Here is a 22,105-nt window from a genome sequence, read left to right as displayed (position 1 = left end):
AATACTCCAGGCAGCTCAGTAAATACATTACTTCATATTGTAGTTGGGAAGACTTAGCTTTCAATTAAAGTTCTCAGTTATCATAGTAGTGACTCTGGTATAAAAGCTTAGACAATGTTATAATTTCAGTGTCCTTAAATTTATTTATTTGAGGTTCATATATATAATACACTTCCTTAAAAGGAAGGCTGTTATCAACATTATTATTTTTAATCCTACAGCTCACTCAAGTCCTCGGGGACCTATGGACATGTAACGATCAGTTGAATTTATTATCTAGGTTTTGTAATGCAGTAAAATTCCAGTTATCCAAATTCCCTTTATCCAAAAATCCTAACTACCCTAATCTACAGTGTGTCCATCCTGTGGTCTTATGTTAGTTCATCACACACTTCTCAGTTTGCCTCTTTGAACCTGTAAGCACTGATTAACAGCTTTGTATTTGTATAGCAGTTCTCAAAGATTTGTTTTTTTTTACTTTTTTAAACAAAGTACAAGTATTAAACTAACATCAGCATTACTCCCTCTGTTCTCTGTATTTCTATATCAGTGAAACTGCACCTCAGAATAGCACTTTCATTAATCCATACTCCTGGTTAGTCAGAAGTTTCAGATGTTCCCCAAACCACAGATATTTAACACTAATGTATGTAGTCACTGATGGTTTAAAAAAAAAAAAAAGTTTCCTGAAGTATCCTGCTTTTTTCCAGTTGAGTTAAATAGCCTCTCTTCTTAAACGTGTATTTGATGTTGTATACTTGCTACAAACACTAGGGTAATGCAAGTATGCCTACTCCTAAGAATCATTTTTACTTATTAATAGTTTAATTTACATAATTGAGGCAACTTGTATAAGTAAAGGGTTTCAAGAAATTGCTCTGAATAAGCTGACAAGAAGGAGCATATCTAAGGATATGTCTACAGAGCAACAAAAAAATATCCATGGCTGGCTCATGCTAGCTGACTAGGACTCGCAAGGCTCAGGCTATGGGGCTGTATACATTTCTAGGCTTGGGCTGCAGCCCATGCTGTGGGACCCTCCCCGCACCCCTTAGAGCCCAGGCTCCAGCTAGAGCCTGGAAGTCTACACAGCAACAAAACAGCCCTACAGCCCCAGCTCTGCGAGTCTGAGTTGGATAGCATGGGCCAGCTGCAAGTGTCTATTGCTGTGTGGACATATCCTAAGGCTCTAAAGCCTTAAAGATGGTACATAGGGCTGGTAGTGGTAGAATCAGCATTTCAATGGCATACTGAACATTCAGCACACACTGTTTATCAGTGATACTAAACCTTTAAAAAAGGTAGGGCCACTTTATTTATGTTTCTGTTTTGGTTCATCTCTGTCATCTTCTCTACTGTCTTTCTATTCTCTTTCGTTTCCCAGTTGATTAAAAAAAAATAGACTGGGTGTTTAAATGCCTTTCTATTTTTTCCTAATTTTTTGCTCCTCAAGCCCCATAGATCACAGTACACCAGGCTCCTCAGGTTGGTGGAACATATATTGGTGGCTCTTTGGTTTATGAAAATCAGCAATACCTCGCAGAGAAAACAAAACATGGATCAAATTTGTCTGCAAAATAACCCCCCTCTCCCCAGTGTTACATAAGGATTAATTTGGTTTAATAATTCAAAATTAGAAGCCATATTTTTAATTTTAAAATATGCTTGCATTTCTTTCCCTGTGACAGAGAAAAACAGAGAAGGGACACAAACAGGAAACCATATACATGTAAGATCATTGGAACACTCAGTCTCGGAGAGAGACTCAAACATTTTAACATTTGGGTATTTTCTTCAACATCAAGTTATCTATTTCCATTACAATTTTATGTGAATTGCAACAAATGCAAACAGAATAAAAATAAAATACAGATAATAAAGTTTAAAAAGTAAAGTTCAGTATGATAATATACTACTGCTATGCCTCCCCTTTTTAAAAAAGATAAGTGACCAAATTTGAACACATTTCCTTATGATGAGAATATGCCATTATATAATGTAATGGCTTTATAATTATCTCAGCTTCTTAATACTAATATATTTTGTTATAAAACTTACTGACTGTGCAAAATTCAGGATAACCAAACACGTTGTGGGCCTGGGTGTCATGGGAAAGATTTAAACTGGGTAAAGCTAAAGCCATGTATATTAACAAATAATCTGTGGAATAAGTGGGTACTTGGTCTGAGCCAATACAGTAAATCCTATGCAACACAGGAAGAATCTTTCCTCTGCCTTCCAGTGTTATGAACCGCATTCCCCTTTTAGCACTTCATCCAAAATCCACTGAAACCAATGGAAAGACTCCCATGGACTTGAAGAGCAGGCTTATTTTGCGTTGGAAATAGAGTGGTTGGGCCCATTATTCTCTTCAGATACATGACGTGCATCACCACACACTTGAGATTACTGGACATATTATTGGTAACATTCAAATAACTCTGTCACACTGCTGTTAGTAGGACAGACTCTCCAGGCTAATACTTAGGACTAAGTTGTAAGAGATCTGTTGGATGTTAGGGTAGATTTTATGGTGGAGTTTTAAGAATAGTACAGGGAAAGAGAAAATGCCCTCTAGAGAACTAGAAAAGAAGCCAGTGATTTCTCAACATAAAACTTTTTGTACTGGTTGACTTTATTTATAAATGAAAACAAATAGAAGATCCTAAACTGGGTTTTCTCAAAGATCCTGTAAAAAAGTGCTCTCTACAAATGGGACTATTTGTTGAAAAAACATGCCATTGTTGAAAATAACTGTTACAATGCAGTAATAAAGCTGGTTAGTTAAAAGGAACATCCTAAGAATTTCACTATAATTTGGAAGGTGACTGTTTAAACTTTTGTATCTGTATTTATTTTATTTTTATTCACTGAATAAGGTGAGACAGATAGTTCAGTGGTTTGAGCATTGGTCCCCTAAACCTAGGGTTGTGAGTTCAATCTTTGAGGTGGCCACTTCAGGATCTGGGGCAAAAATCAGTACTTAGGCCTGCTAGTGAAGGCAGGGGGCTGAATTAAATGACCTTTCAAGGTTCCCTCCAGTTCTAGGAGATTGGTATTTCCTATTATTGTATTTTGTGCCATTCAAAAGGAAGTGAGTCTTCCGCTGATCAACCAGTTAAGGTGCAAGGTACACGGCTTTGGTCAGAGTTGATTCCACGACTATTGTCTCTTTCACAGGGCATCCATGGATACTAAAGGTTTCGTTCACTAGGTTATTATTGATCTGAAAAATAAAACCTTAATCAAAAAATAAATAAAAACATAATCCAAACCTTCACTGGTGAATGATGCTACTACACACAGAATCTGTTACAGGGCTGAGGAGGGGTGGAGGAGAAATGTAGGCTGAGCCCTAAGGCAGACCATGCATCTTTGGGTCCTGGAGCATTTGTGTCATGTCTAAATCTTCATCTACTAGTGAACAAGAAGCAAAAGTGCTACTTGAGGCAAAGCACCTGTTACTGCAGTCCCATCTGGGGGAGGGGGAATTGCATGGAAGGAGCAGCCAATGACAGTGTGGCTCCTTCCTATCTAGCGAGTTCGCAAGACTCAACAACACCATGGACAGCCCCCTCCAAAGGTTTAATGGTTTATTTCCCTTTGGATTGGTGAGGGGTTAGAAGCTGTTTCCTCTGCCTGAGACTCATCTAATCCGTTCCTCCTTAAGGGAGCATTAAATGGAAACTCTCTGAGGTGAACTCTGCAGTGTTCACTGAGCCCTTCAAGCTGTAGTTTTTTAACCACAGGAAGGAATGAACTGGCTTCTGCCCACTTGTCACCTAACTGAACACATGCCTCCACACTGAAAAGTGCTGGGCTCTGACCTAATGTCAACTATTTCTCTAGCGAGTGTGTGTGAAAATCAACTCACCCCAGCATTTAGCTGGGCATCCCCCACCACCATATATTCCACTCCCATCCTGCATCCTATGATATTAATCAGCTTCCTTTCAGTCATGGACATTGTTTTGTTGATTTTTATTTTGCTGACCTTTTCTTAGTACCTTATTGCTAGCCTTGCCAGAATTCAATTTTTATTTTTTTTATCATTTTAATGGCTAATATCAAATGTTTATTTTTAAAAGATTTTATCAATTTAAATGTTCACAGTGGTGTGAAATTATGGGGAGCAATCAGACAATTATTTAATGAAAACAGATGTTGAAATTCAAAAAGTTAAACTTTAAAAGTATATAAAAACACAAATTGTCAATATCATATGGTAAATATGTTTAGATCAACAAATCAGACCTGTTTTTACTATTCATTCACTAGTCCATTTGTAACAAGCCAAATTCAAAAGTCTAAATCACTGGATTTCTGACTTCTCAAGGAGCATTTTTCTTACTTTGCCTACCTCTAAATTTTGATTATCATCAATGGAAATATTTTTTCATTGATGTGTGTGTGTACAGTGAAATTGATGTTATTTTTTGTTTGAAAACCACTTGTGTCAGTTCAGCAATAATATCACATGTGCATGTAGAGTATATGCTTTCTGTTAACTTTATTACTTTAAATGTATTTAATGGACCAAATCTTCAGCTCTTGTAAACTGGGGAGCTCTGAGGCTCTGGCCCAACATACACAGTAATTAAGGGTGACCACTAAAGGAAATTTAAAATACTGAGGTTGTTCCATTTTGTTGTTGTTATAGTTGCTTATTTATATAAAGAAAACCCAAACGTGTCTTATTTTTTAACATCTGGGGCTTTTGCCTTGCAAATATCAGGAATGCTAAGTTTAGTCTTCCCTGATTTTGCCGGAGGTATCAGGCACATATTGGGAGCTTTCTCAAACTGTGTGGTTGTGGTGACTCTAATCATACCATCCTTTCTTCCAAGTATGTCTAAGGTGTTGATGGTAAATAAGCTGTTACTCAAAGAGTTTTAAAACGATCAGATTAAAAATCCTTTCCCTTCTCCAGCTGCTTGGTTGTGAATCTCTTCTTTCTCGAGATATTACAATTCCACTATTTTACCAGCTGCATATGGGTGAAACCTGTTCAGAATGACAGCACAAGGTCTATGTATCACTGGAGCACTATTTTAAAGATGTGAGTACTGCACAGACCTTATGCTGGTCCTCAGAACAAGAGTGAATTTTGCCCTTCAGTGTAAACAAAATCCAAATTTCTGAAGTAAAAAAGGACAAAAACTTCAAAACATCCCAAATACCTACCCGATAGCCTATCTTCACACATTGCAAAGAAGCGCGGACACCCAATTAGTTTTCCTTTGCAAGTCACCTTGAGCATACTCTTTATGCAGTTTTGTTGCATACTTACTTTAGTAAACAAATCCCCTATATGCCACTTCATGCCTTGCTCTGAAAAGACCTCATCCATTGCTTCAATCATCCTAGAGCCTTTTTCCGTGTTACGCAAAGAAACATAACCTACAGATGAAAAAAGCAGGAACAGCTTGTCAGTTTAGATTTTTCCTAATAAAAGTTGATTGTCAAAATGCAACTCATAAACTTTTAAAGACATATTAACACCAGGTGATCATTAGCCCTAACATGGGCACCTAGAGGAAAAGGGAGAAATAATGGTTCTCCTCCTCCTTCCTGTGCAGCCATGTTAGGATCAACTAGAATTGATTGTGGAGTTTCCTGTGGAGTGCAGTCTCTGCATTGCCACTGCTCATCACCATGAGCAAGTGAGCAGAAAAAGGGCAGGGAGCTGGCAGAACCGTGGTGCTACCCAGCCTCCCAATGTGTTGATCAACAAAGCAGAGGTGGGTGTAGGTGAAGGAGGAAGTACGCTGCATACCCTTGTGGCAAGCCAGACACCACCACCAGTTTAATGGGGCTCTTCTTGACCTAACAAACTGTAACACTTACTTTACAAACCACCCAACAACCGAATGCTACCCACAAATAGCAAGGTATTATAGCTCCTAAAGCCAATACCATATCTGCCAACATTTCCAGTAGTTACTGCCCTTGGGGATGGGAGACCCAGGAGAGGGCAGCTTGGGGGGAGGGAGAAGAAAGTGGAAGAGCTAGCCCACCCCATGCTCACCCCACAGCAGTAGCAGCTCCTGTGCTTCCTGTCCTGCAGGGGCTAGCTGGGCTTGACTCTCTTCTCCAGCAATTGTGACTTGGCTCCCACTGCACAGGGTCGCAGTGCTTCTGAGATTTGGCCTGGCCCCCAAACGCAACCAGAATTGCAATGCCACTCAGTCAAACCTGTGTGGCACTGCAACCCCTCTTGCCAGGCTGAAATGCCCCAAGTGGGGAGACAAGCCCAGGCAGTTGCGCAGGACAGAAGCTGCTTCAGGGACAGGGGATTTTGTGGGTGAAAGCAGGACAGTCCCACAAAACCCAGGACTGTTGGGAGGTCTGCAATACAAATACAAACTAAGAAATTCTCACCCCCAGGAATTCTGTCATGCCACGGGGACAGTGAAAGCTGTCGGGCACCCCTTGATGCAGAGGCTGATTTACCATGAAACAAACAGTGTGGTGGCATGGGGCCCCCAATGACAGGGGTGGCCGCCAAAATGCAGGACAAATCTCATCTGACAACCTGCCCTCGAGTCCTGGCCGGCAGCGCAGAAGGGCTGAGGCAGGCAGGCTGCCTGCATTCTGTGGCTGGTGGCCCCATGCTGCTCCCAGAAGTGGCCGGCTGCTGGCACATCTTTGCATGCCCTGGTGGGGGGGGAAGCAGCTCTGTGCGCTGGCGGAGGCAGCGCACGGAGACGCACCTGCAGCAGAGCTAAGGCGGCTCCCTGTCTGCACTGTCTCCCTCCCTCTGCACCAGTCGCGGAAGCGGCTGGCATGTCCCTGTGACCCCTGGGAGGGGGAAGGGGGTTGTCGCCACATGTTGCCCTCGCCCCGACTCCACAGCTCCCATTGGCCGGGAACTGCAGGGGCACGCAGAGACTCCCTGGCCCTCCCACCTAGGAGCCGCTGCCAGAGGGATGTGCTGGTTGCATTGGGAGCCATGCTGCCCAAGGTAAGCGACACCCCCCCGACCTCTCCCACACCCAACCCCCTGCTCTAGCCCAGAGCCTCACACCCCTGCCCCTGCCCCACCCCCCTCCCCCCGCCTGGAGCCTGCATCCAGCACCCAAACTCCATCTCAGAGCCTCACTCCCGCACCTCCTTCTGCACCCCAACTCCCTGCCCCAGCCCAGAGCCCACACCCAAACTCCGTCCTGGAGCCTGCCCCCCATACCCCTCTTGCCCCCCAACCCCCTGCCCCAATCAAGGTACCTCACTTTTTTTAAATTTACTTTCTATTACTTATAATATAGGAGGAGGATGAAATTAAAAAAATGAAAAATGGGGCGGGGGGATAAGAGAGAATGTTCTTTTTCTTGGGTGGATCCCGAGGAGGGGATGGGGGGGGCGCCGAAAATGAAGCTGTGCACAGGACCCCACTAACTCTAAATCTGCCACTGCCTTGATGACTATGGTTGATTTGCTCGGTTGTTAGGGATGATGTATATTTGAAAGTGGATGTAGATGAGTGTGAAGAGATGTATGTAGTTGTGTGGCTTTTTTTCTGAAGCCTTGGTTTTTGTGATTTCAAGTTAGTACAAAATTGCTAAGGTCAAATAAGATCTGAAACTTATATGTAATTTTGACTGCATTAGTGGAAATGCTTCTTTGCGATGTAAGGGACTTTTGCACCTGTAACTACAAGAAATGTTCTCTACTGAACTCCATACATAGGCCACCTCTAACCCTTCCCACAAAAGAAAGCCCTGTTCAAATCTTTATTGTTTGTGTACATGTTGAATAATATAGTCTTTCTGGAGGGAAGGGCGGGGAGAGCTAATTTGGAAAAGAAAGGAGAAAGACAAGAAAGGCTCCAGAGAAAGGAAGCCCCAGTTCAAGGCCTGTTTTCCCTCACACACCTCCAGTTCCCACTGTCGTATTTCTTTAAAAAAATATGCAGTTCATTAAAATTAATACAATTGTCTTTACTGAAATCAGGACAAAGAAATGCAAACACACACTACTGGTACCTTCTCCTCCCGCCCTCCTCCACCACCCGCTCAGTAGATCAGAATATACTAGTCACAGGTGACACTGAACAATGCTAGCTCAAAATCCAATGAAGAATTTGACACATTGTTTTTCATTCCATCATGATATAGCAAAGTGCCTTAGTCCACCCACATGACACCAAATTTTAGTGGATTTTCCCCCCATCTTGTTACTAATGTAAAGGTAAAATTCTCCATCAGAAGCTGTGTTTGACAATTCTTTTGCCTGGTTTCAGTAAACTGGAGGTGTGATAGGTTTCCGTTTTCTGAATGGTGAACACTGTTATTAATAGCCATGTCAGTCTTGACTTCAGCAGCAGCTAATTTCTTTGGAGCATGCAGCTGTTCAGCATCTCTGAAAAAACAGCCACGTTCTTCGTTTCCTAACTATGGGCCAAATTTTAAAAGATATTTAGATGCCTAAAGAAGCAGACAGGAACCTGGTGAGATTTTTCAAATGTGCCTAGGCACCTAACTCCCAGTATAGCTCTACCAGCACTACATAAGCAGCCTTCCCCCTGTGTGGATACACAAGCTTTCTTTGCGTTAGTTTTTCCAAGTGACATAAACTAAACTGAAAAAGGCACTCATAGGAGAATAAGAGTGTCCATGTGGGGTGTTACAACAGCAGTACTAGATTGGTTTAAATTCATTCCTTAGACCAGTATAACTTTGCCATATAGAATAGCCTTTAAATGTAGAGAAAAGAAAAGAAAATCTTACATCTTTTGAAATCAATGTCCATTTACTGACCCCCTTTCTGTCAGGACAACCTGAGACCGCCTCTCCCTACTGTGTCTCAGAGATCTCTCTATCCGTCTAGGGCCTGCTCATCAGGCTATTGTTCCGGGCCACCTCCCGGCTGTTAGAGTTCATTATCATATCAGGGTGAGGTTACACCAGCATTTCCACTAGGCCCAGTTTCACCATTTGGGGAACTGAAAAGTCTCGATTCCCCATACAACGACTATTGGCATGATTTCACGTTCTCCTTCTGTATCCTGTTTGGATATTGGCCCCGATAGAGAAAAATTGTATTTTCCTCTGTATAAATCTTTTACCCTTTTACCGTTACTATGAAATAAAAGTTATTAAGAGATCCCAAAGCCTATGTCAGAAATGCTTTTGTATTTAAAGAACAGGGCTTAGAGTTAAGAGATTCTAGCTCTGCCACGGGCTCTCCTGTGTGACCTTGGGCAAGTCATTTAACCTCTCTGTAGAATGGGGATAACAACTACTGTACTAAATTGGAACTGGACCAAAAAAAATATCAGTCAGAAATTGCATTTATAAAGGGCCAAATTCTACACTCACGCACACAACCCCCCACTGGAATCAACCACAATTCATGTATGTAACTGCGGCCTAACTTGGCCTCATCTCTCTTACCCTTTTGAGTGGAATACACGACATAGTAATCACTAGCTATTGGCAGCCTCTTGATAGCTATCAAGTTACAAGTACAATCAGCTTCCTTGAATTCATGCTTTATTTCTTCAACTCCATGGTCTTCTTTTCCTGTTTTTATAACAAGGAAATATGTTTAAACACGCTGTAAAATGACTGCCTGTCGCCATACATGACTTGCATGTATGGGCTGCTGTTTATACACTTGTTTCTCTTATACAAAAGCTACAAGGTATCACAATATTTTCCCATCCTGGCACTCCCACCTTCTGCTACAGAAGGAATGCAGGGACTGAGATATGGTGGTAATGGAGTTAGCTAGCTAGCTGGATTATTAGATAGCAGAGTTGAGGAAACTTTTTGCGTAAAGTATCAGGGGGGTAGCCGTGTTAGTCTGGATATGTAAAAGCAGCAAAGAATCTTGTGGCACGTTACAGACTAACAGACATTTTGGAGCATGAGCTTTCGTGGGTGAATACCCACTTCGTCAGATGCATGTAGAGGAAACATGCATCTGACGAAGTGGGTATTCACCCACAAAAGCTCATGCTCCAAAACATCTGTTAGTCTATAAGGTGCCACAGGATTCTTTGCTGTTTTAGCGTAAAGTACCTTTTGTTTAAATATATTGTTTTTATCAAAATCAGAAATTCTTACTTTTTTTTAAACTCAAAATTAGAAAATGAATTTCAGGCTTTTTCTTCCTTCTTTTTTTTAAATTCAGTTTTCTGGTTTGTCATTTTTCCTTTTTTTCCCTTTCTTTTTTTCCATTGCCCCTCCCTCTATCTACTGCAAACTGCAAAAAAAATTGGAAAAGAAGAAGAAAAAGGGGTAAAAGAGAAAAAACAAAAAAATCAAAAATATTGAAAACAAACATTTTGAAACCAAAAACTGATGAAAATTTCATTCAAATTTTTGAAAACAAAAATTATGTATCTCAGTAACTTGAAGAATTAAAACAACACTTTAATTTCAAATATCATAATGATGAATAAATAAAATAATTTTATCAATCAACTCTACTAGATGGTCTCGATGTCTGGGAGGAAGGTGCGGCCTAGCTGTGGGGGGAAGTGGCTTATGGGGGACATTAATATCTAAAGTTGTGCAAATAGCAACAGCTCAAGTCTGCAAACAACCATTGATCTCGGTTGATGTCTGACTTGCATTAAAACCGAAAATCTGCTCTGAACCGGGGTAGATTCAGGTTTTGGTTACATCTTTCCCAGCCCCACAAAATATTATGAAACAGCCTGTTCTTGGGAGCTTTCTATCTCCATTTTGGAGCTCTATGAACTTCAGATGATTAGAATAAGATTCTTTTAGGTGCCTCTCTGAATCTATTAAGACCTCATAAGCCTGTCTGCCTGTTGGAACCCTGATTCCTCTTTGGCTCCCAGCCGTTTCTTTTAATAATTAGGAAACACAGTCTCCTGGTAAAAAATGGCAGTGTATTATTTCTGACTCTGTGTATCAATTTTCATAAAACTGTACTTGTGAAATATTGCATCTTATATATAGCAAATCCCCACAAGCATTTCATCAGTGAAATCGGTCTTCTGGGACTATTCAGTGGACTGAAAAAAGTCTGTTGCTTGGCAAAGCTGGCCTTTCTAAGAAGGTGGCTATTTGTACTCCATACCCTTGTGGATACTGTGGGGGCAAATTGTTAAGCCAAGAGGTTGCCCAATAAGAACAGGCACTAGTTGAAGTCAGACCTTATGTACCTTTTCTTGTGAGGCAGGGGTTTGTCTTCAGTTTCCAGTCAGAGCCCTGAGGACTATCCCATTTACCATTACATAAGTTTTGCTAATTTTGAGGCCCTTGTCACCTCCACCATTCTGCTGGGTTAGGAGGATAGGTGAGATTCATTTTGGCGTTTTGTAATGGGGTGTCCTTAACAGGCCAGGTGTCACTGTGCAGTAACACAAGACACTGCCGCCCTCTCTGGGTGGAACACATGTTCTCTGTGTTATTTTCAATGCTGGCTGCTTTGAGATTGAGAGACAGAACTGGGCCGGAATCCAGCTGTCCAACATCAGAGTACAGAGAACTGCTGAGGTCACTGGGCTAGATTTAATAATACATACTGTAGGCCCTTTATAGAGACCTGAAATGAAACGTTCATAGAAAGAGTCTGAAATTCAATACTACTCCTGCAAACACTATTTAATGTCCTGCTCACCTCCTCTGCATGCCTGAATGATAAAGATTTTAGGTTTTTCTTGGAGCTTTGGGCATTGTATATTGTTGAATAACGCAAATATATCATCAAGATCAACTTTGTCACCATCTTTCCCCTGAATGAGGCCGTGACTCCTCCCATGACTCATAAGAGTAATGAGGCAGCAGCTAATTTCATCCTCAGATTGATTGATTTGATCCCGGAACTCTTCCAATGCTGGCAATATTTCCTGTCACAAACAGCTGTGTTAGATACGCTGATCAAAATAATTAATGACCAAAAGAGATTATTTATTAACAAATGAAATAACAATAAAGCAAAAAGATCAATTTAATTAGCCATAAAAAGTATTTTTAAAGCCACTACTACATCTTGCAGTATCATTAACTGTACATTGTGGGTCCATGACTTGGGCTCCTAGATGCTACTATAACACAAATAAATAATAATAGCTAAAAAAATCTGTATTATGTGATTTAGATTTCTTCCCTTCTTGATCTAGAGCCCAAACCAGCAAGGTACTTAAGCACATGGCTAAAATTAGGCATGTGAAAAAGTCTTATTGAAATCAATGGTACTAATCACATGCATAAAGTCTGTCACTTTCTTCTTAAACATTGTAACAGTTATTGTATTGGTGGGTGAGTGGGTGTTTCTGAGCACACCAATAGATAGCTCCTAAGTGAGTGGTTCCTCCCAGCAGGGAAAGGCCCCTGACACAAGGAAATAACTCTGAGAGGTAGTTCAGGGGTGAATGTACTTCCTGCTGTGGGGAGAAAACAAAACTGTGTTTGGTCAGCAGCATCACTGGTAGGAGGGGAGCTGCCTCTGTGCCCTCGTCCACTAATAAAGAGATGTTCTGTGTGCCTCTGTCATTACTCCAGGGACTCTGCCTGCCTGTGCTAACCTACCAATAAGAAGATAGTGAGGTCCCAGGTAGTACCTTGCTGAACTGGTGCCTTAGAGACTGCTTCAGATACCACTCACATAATTGTAAATGAGGAGTAACTCCACTAAGGTCATTAGAGTTATATTAATATAAAGCTACTGTAAATTGTAAGAAGCCAGAGGCATCAAACATGCCCTGAAGAACATTGTTAACAGCTACAGTTCTCACTCTGCCCTTCTGTCTGCAGCAACTAAGACTATGTCTACACTACACTTTTGTTGGTAAAACTTTTGTCGGTCAGGGATGTGAAGAAAAAACCACCCTTGCCCAACAAAAATTTTACTGACAAAATGCGCTGGACAGCACTTTGTCGGCGGGAGACACTCTTCCGTCGACAAAGCTACTGCCCCTCGTTGGAGGTGGTTTTATTTTGTCAGCAGGAGAGTGTAGACATAGCCTAAGACTGCTACCAATTGCCCTTATACATATTCCAAACCTTTAGCTTCCTCTTGGAGCTAAAGATAATGAGAATCAATATATGCCCATCATCAGAGGCTGCACTAGCTACAGGGAAACTAGGCAGCTGACTAGGGTGGCAGATTTCTGGGCAGCAGCCTGGGATGGCAGATTTGGTCTGGCCACCCTTCCATCATGACAGACAGGGGACGGGCCAAATTTTGAGTGGTCGTGTGACCCTGTGCACCAAGTCAAAACGCTACTCACTCAAATTTTGTCCGGCCACCCCTCTGTAATGAAACCAGTGGCTCTGCCAAACCTGAGTAGTGCTGTGACCCCATGCTTCAGGGCAAACAGGCTAGTCTATAGAGCAGTGGTCCCCAATCTTTTTGTGACCAGTAGCACACTCATGTTTTCAGAAGAGTGTGCCAGGCGCCAACAATTTTTCAAGGCTTTTTTTGTATTTGTACATTAAATAATACAAAAACCCATCATATTTAATATTACATAGTATATGAATCCAGAGAGAAGAGAGAAGCTGGAGAGAAGCTGCGAGGACATAGAACACCGGTGCCCACAGCCCCGGAGTATTCTGTCCCCAGCAGGTGCGGGGGCCTGGATTCTCTCCCCTGCTGGGCACTAGATGGTTCCCGCGCCTGCCGGGGACCGAGAACACCGGCGCCCGCAGCCTGCAGCCCCGGAGTTCTCTGTCCTTGGCAGACACGGGGCCGCAGCTTCTCTCTCCATGTGGGGCATTAGGCAGGCCCCGCACCTGCCAGGAACAGAGAACACTGCGCCCGCAGCCTGAGTTCTCAGTCCCCGGCAGGCGCAAGGTCGCGGCTTCTCTCCCCTGCTGGGCACTAGGCGGGCACACATAAATGCTCCGGCAGGCACCATGGTGCCTGTGGGCACCACATTGGGACCATTGCTGTAGAGGATTGAAATAAGAATCATTGAAATTAATCCAACATAAAAAGCTTCTGATAAGAAAAGGATTGAAGAAATTTGTTATATGCTTATGCCATCTACTGGATACCAATGGAAACAAAAGAGAAATAGCTGAAATCTGAGCCCTCAGCTGGATGTCATCAGATAGAAAATCAGAGGATTACCCTTCTCCAACAGACCCTGAAACAGGATACATAAACTGGGTCACCTTATGGGACTGCAGAGTTTTGCTTACCCCCTTCAAACAGCCTCTCCCTTCATCCAGGGTTACAGGAAGAAGAGTTTTACTGACGAGCTGCAGAACCCAGATATACTACTGGACACTGGCCAGCCTGGTGAACAGCTCTCACTTCCTCTTGGGTTACAAGACAAAGAAATGGTGAGATTTCACCTCAGCTTGTGTTTCTCTTTCTGATCTTGAACATAAATAACTCGAAGTTATCTTGAGCCTACACTCTTTAGTGAGACCTCAAGTAACTATATGTTGCCTATTAACTAACTATTGCTATAAGCATGCTCATCTTTGTAAGTCAATGCAGACTGGCCTAAGAGATTTAAAGCCATAATGTATACAATTGTTCTTTAAATTGTTTTCTCCATGCCACTCCATTCAAACAACAGGGATTCTTAAAAGTATCTTTGACAAGTGCATCCTTACTACTTGGAGAAATATGGGAAGAGTGGTAAATGTGTTGGAGGAACTGAAGAATTGATGACAGATGATCATAAGTAAGTGTATTTAGGAATGTTGATGATTTGTACTGGTATATGAGATAACTGAAGAATCTCAACCTTAGTCTATGACAGTTGCTTGCAATACTTTATTTTTGTGTTCAGTACATGCCTAGAACATTGACTATGTCTACATTTGATTGATGAACTGTTGATTGTACACATATGTGGTTCTGAGTGAATTATCAAAATCTTGATTGGTTAAGAGCATCCCATGTCTTGCTTTGAGAAATACTGTCCACAGTAAAAGCTGGTGTGAATAGAACCTTGCATTAAAATTAGTAAGTTACGCTCCCGGGACTCAATAAAAAGGAGTTATCATAACTAAATTCCATTCCTATATAGCTATAAAACTTATCAAACTGACAAATTTAGTTTGTTAGATTTCATCTTTAAAATCTAATTGGCACCTCAGCAAATCCATAAAAATTGATCCCCATTTATGCTTGCAAAGTGAAATCATAATCAGACCTGTAAGGATTTGTGACTTAAACTGCAGTAGTTGAACAATACACTTGATATTATTCATCTAAAATTGTAGTGGGGTGGTCACTCCGCTCCAGTTAAGAAGGGTTAAAAGCAGCCAAGGGAGGCTGGTGCTGGGTAAACAGCCATAGGTGTGGCCACACCCAATTAGGGTCCAGGTGACCCTGATAAATGGGCAGGCTGAGGACTGAGAGAAGACTCTTGCTCCAGCTGAGAACCAGAGAGGACAAGGCTGCTGAGGACAGCAAGCAGGGTACCTAGGACAGGACAGGGCAGGGCAGGGCAGGGCAGAGCTGGGGAAAGGCAGGCAGAGCTCTGGTTTGGTGAGTCCCCAGACTGAGGCCTTTCTAAAGGCCTGGGGAGGTACTAGGGCTGCAGGGAGGCAGCTGGGGCTTGAAAGGCAACTGGTTCAAACCCCTGGCCAATGATGAGTGGCCACTTCAGACTTCAGTTTGTTCCTGAGGGAAGAGACTAAATGAGGGTCACAGAGGCAAGGTGGGCTTAGGGGGTTGGGATTCCCTGGGGAGTAAAGACCCAGAGTGTAGGGGCACTGCTGTGGGGTAGCACCCCAAGGTAAGGGACACTCAGCTCACTGGACTCCATCCCTTGCCTGACTCTGACTCTTCCTTATTGATCTTCACTCTGGCAATTACTGAGATCCCTACTCACTGATTACCACCTCTTGGTCATCCTTGCCTAGTGGATACCGGCCTAGCAGTCGTTGCCTATGCCTCGGTCCCTTACAAAGATCATGAGGCCTAAAGATTAGCCCTTCCATGACAGGGCAATCAAAGGTAGGGGAAAAGCCTCATAGCCTAATAATATACAGCAGATTGGCAATAAAGGGGAAGAAAGGGGAAAAAAACCTTCTAAATAATTAACTACTTTTTTTGGCTCAGATAGTCTCAAGTGAAGTCTGGAATCAATCATTCAGAGAGGTTACTCAAACCAGCCTATAGCCAACCAGCTGCAGATAAGGAAACTGAGTGTCCCAAGCATTTGGATTTGTAAGGTATTGGAGGAGGGGAGCTCATCTGCAGAAGTTCTGTTGCCACCCAGGCAGCTGAAGTTTTAAACATTTCTGCATTAGGCTGTCCCTTTCCCTGGGAAGATCAGCCATCAAGGGATCCACATCCATAGCTTCAGGTATTTCAGTTAACCCAAGCCCTGTCTATAAAAGATAATCAATAACTCTGGGCTCTGGTGGAGAAATATTTTCTAAACATTATACAGTACAGTAACTCCTCACTTTAAGTCATTCTAGTTAACGCTGTTCCATTGCTGATCAATTAGGAAACATGCTCATTTAAAGTTGTGCAATGCTTCAGTCTTATGATATTTGGCTGCCTGCTTTCTCCACAGCTGGCAGCCTCCCTGTGTCTCTGGTCCCCGCCGCGAGACCCTGTGGATCAGTGCCTTCCCCCTTCTCTCCTTCCCTACCCCCCAGCCGTGGCAATCAGCTGGCTTGTGGTGTTTGGGGGGCAGAGGGGAGGAGCGAGGACTCAGGGCACAGGCTCCCCCTACCTCCCGAACACCTCAAGCCAGCTGATTGCCCTGGGCAGGAGGCAGGGGGGACAACGGACGGAGAGCATGCGCCCAAGTCCTCGCTCCTCCCTCCTAAACACTGCAAGCCAGCTGATTGCCCCAGGCAGGAGGGAGAGGCGAGGAGTGAGGACTCAGCAGGGGAAGTAGAGGAGGTGGGAGGGGGGAGGAAGAGGCAGATCGAGGATGGGAGCTTTGGGAAGCCGGGGAGTAGGTGAGCTGAGGCTTGAGGCCCCCCGCCCCTGGTGCTTGCAGAGTCGTGGAAGCTACCACTGCTCTGCAACGTGCTTCTCCTAGCCTATAGTACTTTCAGCCTCCTTGCCTGCCTCATCTCCAGTGCCAGTGGGCTGTGCCTATGTAGGGTAAGGCAGGGGCACCTCCCAACTATAGTACTGTACTGTATGTTTGTAAACACACAGCACGTGCACACTACACCCGCCTCCCCCAGTGTAGTATTAAATTGCTTGTTTAAAATGTATATAATGCCTTTTTGTCTGGAAAAAAACATTCCCTCGAACCTAACCCCCCCCACTTACATTAATTCTTATAGGGAAATTGGATTTGCTTAACACTTTCACTTAAAGTTGCATTTTTCAGGAACATAACTACAATCTTAAGTGAGGAGTTACTGTACTGATTTTTGCTTCAGTACAACTTCAAATAGCACCAAGTGAGCCCTTACTGGGGGTGTGGAAGGCATTCCATTTGAAGCTATCTGCTTGGTATGGTATAATTTTTAAGATTTACCTGCCCATTAGGATCTATGCACTGTCCAGAAGGTGTTTCAAACTGGTACTTGTCAAACCACTTATTCATTACTTCAATATCCTTTTCTGCACCACGCCTGCCCGTTGTCACACACATCATAAAAGCCACACGAGTTTTGCTCATGTCATACATATCCTGTTAATTCAAAATGTTTGATGAATGGCCTGTAGCTTTACTGAACAACAGCATTCTAACACTGTATGGTTTTTCTACATGAAACATACGACTGAGGGCCCAATCCTGCAACTACTCTAAGAGAAATCCCACTGACTGTGAGAGCATCTGTAGGATTGGGCTTCTATAGCCTTGTCTGCAACATAAAACTGATGTGTTGCTAATAGGGCTGTCAAGCGATTTAAAAAAATTAATTGCAATTAATTGCACTGTTAAACAATAATAGAATACCATTTATTTAAATATTTCTAGATGTTTTCTACATTTTCCAATATACTGATTTCAATTACAACAGAATTCAAAGTGTACAGAGCTCACTTAATATTTTTGATTACAAGTATTTGCACTGTAAAACAAACAAATACTATTTTTCAATTCACCTCATACAAGTACTGTAGTGCAATCTCTTTATCATGAAAGTTGAACTTACAAATGTAGAATTATGTACAAAAAACTGTTATTTTTTAATTGAAATCTAAAATTTTAGAGACCCCAAGTCCACTCAGTTCTACTTCTTGTTCAGCCAATTGCTCAGACAAACAAGTTTCTTTTCATTTGCAGAGATAATGCTGCCTTCTTCTTGTTTAAATGTCACCTGAAACTGAGAAGAACTTTCTCATGGCACTGTTGTAGCCGGTGTTGCAAGATATTTACATGCGCTAAAGATTCACATGTCCCTTCATGCTTCAACCACTATTCCAGGGGACATGCGTCCATGCTGATGACTGGTTCTGCTCGATAACAATCCAAAGCAGTGTGGACTGATGCATGTTCATTTTCATTATCTGACTCAGACACCAAAAGCAGAAGGTAGACTTTCTTTTTTTGTTGGTTTGGGTTCTGTAGTTTCCACATCGGAGTGTTGTTCTTTTAAGACTTCTGAAAGCATGTTCCACACCTCATGTCCCTCAGATTTTGGACGGCACTTCAGATTCTTAAACCTTGGGTCAAGTGCTGTAGCTACCTTTAGAAATCTCACATTGGTACCTTCTTTGTGTTTTGTGACATCTGCAGTGAAAGTGTTGTTAAAATGAACACACATGCTGGGCCAACATCCAAGACTGCAATAACAGGAAATATAGGGGTAGAATGAGGGTAAAACTGAGCAGGGGACATACAATTCTCCCCAAAGGTGTTCAGTCAGAAATTTAATTAATGCTTATTTTTTTAATATGAGTTTTCAGCATGGAAGCATATACTCAGGAATGGTGGCCAAAGCATGAAGGGGCATACAAATGTTTAGCATATCTGGCATGTAAATATCTTGCAATGCCGGCTACAAAAGTGCCATGCAAATGCCTGTTCTCACTTTCTGGTGACATTGTAAATAAGAAGAGGGCAGCATTATCTCTTGTAAATGTAAACTAACTTGTCTTTCTTAGCGATTGGCTGAACAAGAAGTAGGACTGAATGGAGTTGTAGGCTCTGAAGTTTTATATTTTATTTTTTAATGCAAGTCTATTGTACATAATTCTACACTTGTAAGTTCAACTTTCATGATAATGAGATTGCACTACAGTACTTGTATGAGGTGAATTGAAAAATTTATTTTTACAGTGCAAATATATCATTTGATTTCAATTACAACACAATTCACTGTATATGAAAATGTAGAAAAATCCAAAATATTTAAATTTCAATTGGTATTCTATTAATTAACAGTGCCATTAAAACTGCAATTAATAATTTTTCTGAGTGAACTGTGATTGACAGCCCTAGTTGCTAATAGCAGGCATCTGCAAGTGGTGCAGATGAACCAGGGCTGAAAATGGTTTAATCGTAATTGCAGGTGGGACCAAACTATCTTCAACACTATTTCAGAGCATGGTCTAGACCAGGGGTCAGCAACCTTTCAGAACTGGTGTGCTGAGTCTTCATTTATTCACTCTGATTTAAGATTTCGAGTGCCAGTAATACATTTTAACATTTTTAGAAGGTCTCTTTCTCTAAGTCTATAATATATAACTAACCTGTTGTTGTATGTAAAGTAAACAGTTTTTAAAATGTTTAAGAAGCTTCATTTAAAATTAAATTAAAATGCAGAGCCCTCTGACCAGTGGCCAAGACCAAGGCAGTGTGAGTGCCACTAAAAATCAGCTCATGTGCTGCTTTTGGCACCCATGTCATAGTTGCCTACCCCTGGTCTAGACATTCCCCTAGCAGATTCTGCTCCTTCTTACACCAGCATAAATCAGCATAAATCAGCATAAATCCTTTAAGTTAATGGAGTTACAAAATGTAAAACTCACAAGTGAGGAGAATTTGGCCCAAATTTTTCAGTTAGAAAAAGATCTAAAATGGTCAATAGCAGGTTAAAGAAATTTGTTTAAGGATTTGGGTTCAAGTTATTTCTGTATTTCAAGTAATAAACAAAATAAGATAGTTAACATTATCCTTGAACATTAAACTCTTCAGGGATAGTTGCAATATAAACACTGGTCACAGGAAAACACAAATGTTATAGGCCTGATTCATAAAAGGAAGAAAAGATGGATGTTTTTCATTCCTCAAGTTTTTAACATATAATTCTTAGACTTTTGGTTGGTACATGAAAAGGAGATAAATGGCAGATGGTTCTATTCATGGAAAAATTCTGTTGTCAGTTACACCTGTGCAACCCCATTGAAGTCAGGCACAATCTGACACAATTTGACATAATGGCTCTAGTGAGGTGGAGTGAAATTCATACCCCACCTCAGCAGGGCCAGGGTTTAAACCCAACTGCATATATTATAGAATAATTCCATATCTACAAGTGCTAGTTTTCTATAACTACACCTCTACCTCAACATAACACGACCCAATATAACACGAATTTGGATATAACGTGGTAAAGCAGCACTCGGGGGGGGGGGGGGGGCAGGGCTGCGCACTCCAATGGATCAAAGCAAGTTCGATATAACACGGTTTTACCTATAACGTGGTATGATTTTTTTGGCTCCCAAGGACAGCGTTATATTGGGGTAGAAGTGTATATAGAAATTTGATGATCAGTAAAATTACTAGTAATTTCCGGAAGTTACTTTGTGCTGTTGCTCTACCTATGAAAAAGGTGGTGGTGGTGGGGACGGAAGGGGTAGGTAATAGGCACCTAGAAAAGAAAAATCCCCAAATATCAGGAGTGTCCCTATAAAATTGGGACATCTGGTCACCCTAGCTATACCTGATCTCTAAGGCCCAGTTCCACAAAGATATCTAGGCTTCTAACTTCCACTGAAGTCAATGGAAGTTAGAAGCCTAGATATCTTTGAAGTCAATGGAGGTTAGAAGCCTAAATACCTTTATGGATCAGAGCCTGTGAGCTCCAGGATTGTATCACCTCTCATTAATAAATTCCAAAATAAAAATAAAGTTGACAGGCATATTAAAAGCATTCATATCTTAGGTGTAAGTATAGCTTCCTTTAATTTTGCATGTGATGCTGATTTGCTTTCAAGCTTTTCCTGTTTTTCAGGATTCTCTCAGGATATTATCCTGCTCCCGGAGCAATGCTCAATGCCAACTCTCCATGACAATGCCTGACCCTGGGTTGAGGGGACAAGAGTGGCCAGTTGATCCATAATTATGCAGAGTCACCAGCCTGAATCGCTCTTGTAGACAGAGTATAGGGGAAGCAATTCCTACTATCATCCAGGGGCTATAGTTACAGCCATGAAACAGCTAACGGCCTAATTCTGCACATATGGATTACTGCCATGAATAATCCCATTTAATTTTGATGGGGTTACATGGTAGTAAGCCCTACAACTGGCTGTGTATAGAATGGGCCATGACCTGCATACCCAGGGGAGCATTCCATCCCTCAATCCCAAGGGAGATCCCCTTTTGGAAATTCCGCTTAACCTGGCTGTACTCAGTCTCCAGCCCAAAGTAGAGCAGGGTTAAGCAAACTATTCAATGTCATCTTAATTAACCCGAGAGAACTGCATAATTCAGCAAAATTCAATTATTTACAAATATCAGGCTGATTCTGCTCTCTGTCACACAAGGGCAGCTTCCACTGAAGTCCAGGGAAGTTACACCCACAAAACTGGGAGGAGAACTTGGCTCAGGGGCTTCATGGGTATTGAACTGTTCTGAAAAATAAGTACAATTACCAATTTGTCACAGTCACTTTGCTCAGTTCTTCCTTTAAAACTTGTATCACTTGTCTGATTCCTGGTTTGTTGTTCACCAGTTCTCAATACAGCAGCTGTGTGGATATTTAAAAACAAGTAATTTATAAGTGCAGCTCAAATGAGAGGTGAAGCTGTTTTTGTATGACTTTTTAATATCTTCCTTTCTTAATTTAAGTCACAATTGACACATTGGACAATGCAAACTGCTATAGAGACAACCAGATTCAGAATCCCCCCGCTCCTCGATACTAAACGTACACATCACTGCAGGCCTAGGAATATGCTTCTCCTGCTCTGTAGTTTGCCCAGGTGAGTTAAGCCTGTGTCTGAAATAGGCTTTTTTTTTTTTTTTTTTGTCAAGTTTCTCACTGTTGCTTCAACGCCACCACTTGTGGCA

General features: G+C 41.9%; 1 protein-coding gene across 1 annotated transcript; it reads right to left on the bottom strand.

Annotated features, from left to right (window-relative positions):
• Positions 1–706: 706 nt before the first annotated feature.
• LOC116825532 (caspase-14-like) lies at positions 707–21,779 on the bottom strand. The gene is made up of 6 exons (XM_032781645.2): positions 21,688–21,779; positions 17,396–17,551; positions 11,596–11,824; positions 9,393–9,521; positions 5,291–5,400; positions 707–3,226 (listed from the first exon to the last, which is right to left on the bottom strand). The coding sequence occupies exons 2-6, from the start codon at positions 17,546–17,548 to the stop codon at positions 3,119–3,121; spliced, it is 729 nt and encodes a 242-aa protein (XP_032637536.2). The 5' UTR covers positions 17,549–17,551; positions 21,688–21,779; the 3' UTR covers positions 707–3,118.
• Positions 21,780–22,105: the final 326 nt, after the last annotated feature.

Source organism: Chelonoidis abingdonii, chromosome 2 (assembly GCF_003597395.2).
Source record: "Chelonoidis abingdonii isolate Lonesome George chromosome 2, CheloAbing_2.0, whole genome shotgun sequence".
Lineage (NCBI taxonomy): Eukaryota > Metazoa > Chordata > Testudines > Testudinidae > Chelonoidis > Chelonoidis abingdonii.
The sequence above is the reverse complement of the archived record's forward strand: the minus strand, read 5'-3'. Positions and strand labels throughout refer to the sequence as shown.